At 39.6% G+C, this 6,235-nt stretch overlaps 1 protein-coding gene across 1 annotated transcript; it reads left to right on the forward strand.

The window, feature by feature from the left end:
• The first annotated feature begins 974 nt into the window (after positions 1–974).
• Positions 975–3,741, forward strand: LOC110688077 (RING-box protein 1a). The gene is made up of 5 exons (XM_021864757.1): positions 975–1,152; positions 1,252–1,302; positions 1,406–1,465; positions 3,214–3,285; positions 3,400–3,741. Exons 1-5 carry the CDS (start codon positions 1,032–1,034, stop codon positions 3,435–3,437), a joined length of 342 nt encoding a protein of 113 aa, XP_021720449.1. The 5' UTR covers positions 975–1,031; the 3' UTR covers positions 3,438–3,741.
• Positions 3,742–6,235: the final 2,494 nt, after the last annotated feature.

Raw genomic sequence — 6,235 nt, forward strand, 5'->3', positions numbered from 1 at the left:
ATAGACTAATATGATAATATCGAATAAACAACAACAAGAGTATAACCAAACTTGAAACATAACATATTAACATGATATAGAATAATTGAATAAATGAAGATTTGTGTAATTGTATATAATCCGATGTCTGAAAATAAAGTGACGAAATCCCAACTTTATATAAAACGAAAATAGCTAACCGGTCAAAAATCTCTTAAAACCCAATTTATACTTGATCCATTATTTTTTTCACCAACCTATGCCGACCCGCTAATGAAATGGAAATACTAGTCCCAATTTGATATAAAACAAAACGCGCTAACTGGTCAAAACCACTTTTTAGAACTCGATTTCAACCCGATCCAATTTAACCGATTACCAAACTAACCCGAACGATTTTAGCACCAAACCGAGTATAAACCGAACCGATATGAATCGAACTAGCATTAACCCGGGTAAACCCGCCCCTGAACCGACCCATTTCAAAATAATCCGTTCATGACCCGAACCGATATGAACCCGGACCGACGTTGACCCGGTAAAACCGCCCCTGAACCGATCCGTTTCAAACCGGTCAGATCATGACCCGAACCGTTTATAAACCGAACGGGCATTGACCCGGGTAAACCCGCCCCTGAACCGACCTGTTTCAAACCGACCCGATTATTAACCGAGCCGTTTAAAAACCGAACCGGCATTGACCCGAGTAAATCCGCCCCTGAAGCGACCCGTTTCTAACCGATCTGATTATGACCCGAACTGTTTATAAACCGAACCGTTTATGATCCGAACCGAATTTAAATCGTACAAAAATAAACCGAAACCGAACCGACCTGTGACTAATCAAAACCGAACTGAACCGACCCGCCGTCTAAATGAAACCGTTTTAACCCGAACCGTTTCAAACCGAAACCGTTTCAAACTGAGGTCAAACCGAACTGCCAGACCGAAGTCCCACCCCTAGACTGAACATCAATACACCGTCATCTTGTTTGTTAAATAAAATAAGCTGGTGGACATCAATCGTAAATTTTCTCTCTCCTCTGAAATCAATGGATTCCGACGTAGTTATGGTTCCCGCCGGCGAAGGTTCCAGCGCCGCCGGCCCTTCTTCCAAGAAACCCAAACGTTTCGAGATCAAAAAGTGGAACGCCGTCGCTCTTTGGGCTTGGGGTAATTCTACTCTTCTTCAACCCTAATTTTCAATTTCCCCCAATTTTTCCTCGAATATCCCGATTGATTGATTCCAATTTTTCTTTCTTCTTTTTTCAGATATTGTTGTCGACAATTGTGCTATTTGTCGTAATCATATTATGGATCTTTGTGAGTTTAATTTTTTTTATTTTTTTTGGGCGTTTTCGTTCATTACGGTTTTCGTGTTTGAATCTAATTTTTTGTTTGTCTTTTGATAATGAATTGATTTTAGGTATTGAATGCCAAGCTAATCAAGCTAGCGCTACGAGTGAGGAGTGCACTGTTGCCTGGGGTATGATCTTCTTCTCTCTTTTTTTTTTTAATTCTTTTTTCATTTTTGTCGCAAATTTTATGGTTTTGGTTTTTATTTGTTAGTTTATAGAATTGTCATTTGAATGTTGTAGACAATTTGCGTGGTTCCATCGTCAAATCTTTGAAATTTTAATTGCAGAATGCATTACATCTCTCTACCAATTGATTGTGGTTTTGTTGTTTAGTTCTTTATGCTTGTTGAGATCCTTGTTTCCTTTGTACGCCGTATATTGTTGGATTATGTTTTGACTGTCCGACTGTTGTGTATAGTCTATTCCTCTGATTCAAGTTATTCTCTTTTTCGCTCGAGGATCAATTCCTGTATTTCTTATTCTTTTGATGGTCATATACCCGATAAGATAATTTTTGTTGGATCTTACCTGCTGCCTTGAGTATCTTTTAACCATTGACCTTAATTTGGGAGGTCATATAGTTTGCGAATTAGACAGTTAAGTGCTTTTCCTGTTTGTCATTTAGGAACTTTTTTCGTAGTTGGAGAAAATAAGTAGTCAGTGTGATCAAATGGAACTTTAGAAGTGATAACTGTTTACTCGTGTATGTAATCTGAGGGCTACACACTTAATTATGACTTGCATTTGATTTTTTTTGTAAGGGATATGTCTCACCATGGACATTGGTTTTGGTAGATATAAGTGAGACCCTAAATACGAATGAATAAAGATTCAAGATTCTTGTATGTTGGAAACTAGGGTGACATAGCTCATACTTTGATATTGCTAGGACAGTTATGTTGGTTCATTGAAGTAGCTGTTATATGTCGATTCAGTAGTACAATATATTTCAACATTTTTTACATAAAAAACGCAGGTACAAAAAAAGTTTAATGTAAATTTAAGATCAATAGGATGGTTGAAGTTGACTTCCTTTACTTTTATTCATCAGAAGCTTCAAGCTGTTTTTTTAAGTACCTAAAATCCACTTTGCTGAGTCACGTGTAGATTACCATTGTAGCGACCTTTTATTCTAAGGTAGTACTTACTGCTGTGGCTTAAAATGTTAATGTCTGGGAGTAAATTATCTTCTGTTTCAGAGTTTATGTGAAAGGATCTTGAAATTTTTATAATATCATCCCACATGATGGCAATTAAATAGAATGGCCCAAGAAGTGATAAGCCTTGTAATTTGTTATATTGTTGGATATTTTTCTTTTCCTTTATGTGGCCTTCTTGTGATGTGAGAAAGATAGTGAAAATAATCAAGTTACTTTTGTTAGTGGATACAAGTGTCCTTCCTAGTCTTATGGAGCTTTAGTTGAGAACTTGTGATCGGTGACATCGGTGTGCAAGCCCTAAGTCCAATTCCTGAGATTGAATTTGTAAAACATATCTTTAAACTGTAAATTTTTCACATGACCATCATTTGATTTGTTCCTGATGTCAAATATATCATGTCTGTGATGACTCTATTTTATAACTAATGCGCTGTCATTGTATTCTTATGGTTCTAAGAAGATTAGAAAAAACTTGTAAATCTTCAAATTGTAAATGTTTCATGTGCCATTATTTTATTAGTTATTGATGTCAAATATATTATCTTTATAATGTAACTCATGGGCTGTCATTGTATTCTTATGGCTCTAGGCAAAGGAGATAAACTTTGTAACCTATTGTACTCTATTATTTAGTCCCAGTGCTCTTCATTTGTCACTGATGTGTATGAATCAACTTTGCTTCTCTTATTCTTTTCATCTTTTGCACTTGGTGGCAGGTGTCTGCAACCATGCCTTCCATTTCCACTGCATCAGCCGTTGGTTAAAAACTCGACAAGTCTGCCCGTTAGGTATGTGGTGCTGTAGCCTGTTTACGTGTCTCTGTTTATTGCCTTTCTGATTGCTATTTAATCTTTGAAATGCTTAGACAGCTGAAGGCTTCTTTTTTTGTTTTCTGTGTGCAGATAATAGTGAGTGGGAGTTTCAGAAATATGGCCATTAGTTTTGGTTATGCAGAATATGTACAGCAGCTTTCTTTAGCTCATTTGGGGATGGTCAGTGGATATTTTGTGAAAAAAAAATCCGGTTTCAGCAAATTGCCTTTTTTTTTTTTTTCCCCGCGGTTAAAGTTGTGAAGAATGTCCTAATGTTTCCCAAGTTGCATTGAAGTCTTGAGATTACATGCTCTGGATAAGCACTTGATTATCTGTGTAACCCTTGAATCTGAAATTAGATTGTTTCTACTTATGGATAAACGATTCCCATGCTATCCTTGAAAAGCTGCTACATTTTCTTTCATTCTATGTTCCATTTACATCAATAGTTTGATCAATGTTACTCTGGCTTGAATTCCCGTTAGACCATCCCCACTAATGGTTGAAAACCATGAAGATTCCTGAAAAGTAAAAACATATGAGTATTGGAGAAGTGTATAGCGTTCAAATTTCTAATCCTTTTTATTTTGATTTTTTATCTTTTTTTTATTTTGCAACTCTTGATTCCTTTGGTACTGTTTCCTTTTTTTAAAATATTAATTTATATTTTAAAAAATGTCGTATCTATACCTGAAAATTTTTAAACATGCAGTTTTATAAAGAATCCATTACTCCTCACCCTTGTAGCCACAATATATTTTTCAAATGTTTCATTTCAGCTTTGGACTATAGTCATTTTTTATTGGTTCATTAGCCTCTCTCTCGACAGCCTGCAGGAAAGAAAAACTTTTATTTAGTTATGAAGGGAGTACGTATTAAATGTAAATGCATCTGATTGACATCTGATAGACTTACTTCATGATAACTTCGAAGGAGATTCTGGCATTCCCTACTACGCATACTTCATGCGGGAGAACATTACCTTACTAGCTTCATAAACACCAATCTCTTCTCTCAATAAATCATAAGCATCTACGCTAGATATTCCCGTTTCCTGCCTTCCTAAGGCCACCGAGAGTTCGTCCATGTCACGAAGTCCCCGTGATATATCAACTCTCTTTTAGCACGTCATTGTGTTCTGATCAAACAAATAATTCAATGAGGTGACTCAAATGTCCATGCCTATCCGTAAAGATTTAACATCTCAAATATTTCAAAAAGCAAATTATTGTTACATGATGTATTTAGAATTGGAGGAAGAAAAGTGTTTAAATTACCAAAAGTATACTGTTTAGGGTAAAAATACCCCTAAGACACGTGGCCCAATAAAGGCTTGTCACATGTCAAGTTTGCAACGGTCAGCAAAGGCCCAATCCCATTGCGACACGTGTCATTGTATCCTAAATGAGGTACAACTCTCCCCTACTATAAATAATAAGGGCAGACCTCATTTATGGGGATCGAATCATTTTTCAACCACCAACCAAACACAAATCCCCTTGCAAACGCTCTCAAATCGAGAAGCATTTATTGTCTTATCTCCACATTAAGAAAGATACTAACTTAATCTTCGGAGGCGGAACACCCCAGCCCCAGCCGGAGTTTTCCGTTACTTGTACAGGTACAGGCAAAGGAAGGAGCATACTAGGAAATTGTAACTCTCCCGTAGGACACATTAAAAAACCCCCAAACATCTGGCGCCGTCTGTGGGGAGAGTACTTTCTAGATGACTTCAGAACCCGTACTGCCGGGTAAAGGTAGTCAACCTGCTGGTGAGGCTGAGGTCCACTCGGACCAAGATACAGCCGACAACTATAAGGTTGAAACTTACACCGCCGCCGATGGTTCTTTTAGAACCAAGCATACTCGTTCCAAAGACAAAAGGGAACGGGCAGAGCAGCAGGCAGACTCAAACCATCCCGTCAGGGGACCGCTTGGGTTAACTCCTGCTTCAGAAGGGGCCACCCCAGTCTCCAGGGATGAACTCATGAGCATGATGATGAGTTTCAAAGGGGAAATCAAAGGCCTTCCGGATAACACAGCCGGCCCCCGTAAGGGTCAGGCGGAAGAAAAGCGTCTTGGAAAAAAGACGGCCAGAACAGTGAAGGGTAGAGCATCTACCCCACATCCGAAGTCAAGTGTGCCAGCTAGGCCCATTGATTTCTCAAAGATACACACTCCCATGGATGGAGCCAGAAAACCCGTCCGGCACATACAGTCGGATGGAACAAAGAAAGTCTATTCTGATGCTCGGAAGCTCATTCAGGATAAAAAGACTCAGCGTTCCGAGTCGGCATCAACGTCGACCTTTCGAGACAGCTTCAATGTCACATCAGCAAAGCACTCGAGAACAAATAATGACAGCCGGACGAGCGAGGTTTCCGCTCGATCCGGCCCTCACATAATCCAACCGGCATTGCATGGGACACCATACACGCCTTTTGGATCTCCTTATTCATAGCCGGGTCTTTTCGGGGGGCAGCAGCAGCCGCCTGTCCAGCCTATGGACTGGCAGCTCCGGCTGCTCAACCTTGGGGAACAGCCAACGGCATTTTCCAGGGAAATCACCGAGATGGCCCAGCCGTCCAAAATTAAAAATGTGTTGGTGGGTGCCTACGACGGTACCACCAACCCGGAAGATCACCTCATGGAATACACCAACCTAATGTATTTGCAGGGTTTGGATGATGCCTCATGGTGTAGGTGCTTCCCGGCAACGTTGAAAGGGATTGCTCAGCGTTGGTTTGGCAACCTCCCAGCCGGATGCATCAATAATTTCAGGATGTTGGCCTACTGGTTTGCGTCCAACTTTTCTATGAATATTCCTGCCAAGAAAACAAGCCTTGATCTAGGGGCAATTCAGCAGGGAGATAAGGAAGGGCTCCGGTCATATGTCAGGCGGTTTAACCTGATGAAGATCCAAATC

This window comes from Chenopodium quinoa, unplaced genomic scaffold (assembly GCF_001683475.1).
Source record: "Chenopodium quinoa cultivar QQ74 unplaced genomic scaffold, ASM168347v1, whole genome shotgun sequence".
NCBI lineage: Eukaryota > Viridiplantae > Streptophyta > Magnoliopsida > Caryophyllales > Amaranthaceae > Chenopodium > Chenopodium quinoa.

Bases quoted from the DNA above. Each gene is read 5' to 3' on its own strand.
- LOC110688077 (XM_021864757.1), top strand. From the start codon at position 1,032: ATGGATTCCGACGTAGTTATGGTTCCCGCCGGCGAAGGTTCCAGCGCC. The intron at 1,466-3,213 runs GTATGATCTTCT...ACTTGGTGGCAG, and splicing joins GGAGTGCACTGTTGCCTGGG to GTGTCTGCAACCATGCCTTC. The intron at 3,286-3,399 runs GTATGTGGTGCT...TTCTGTGTGCAG, and splicing joins TCGACAAGTCTGCCCGTTAG to ATAATAGTGAGTGGGAGTTT.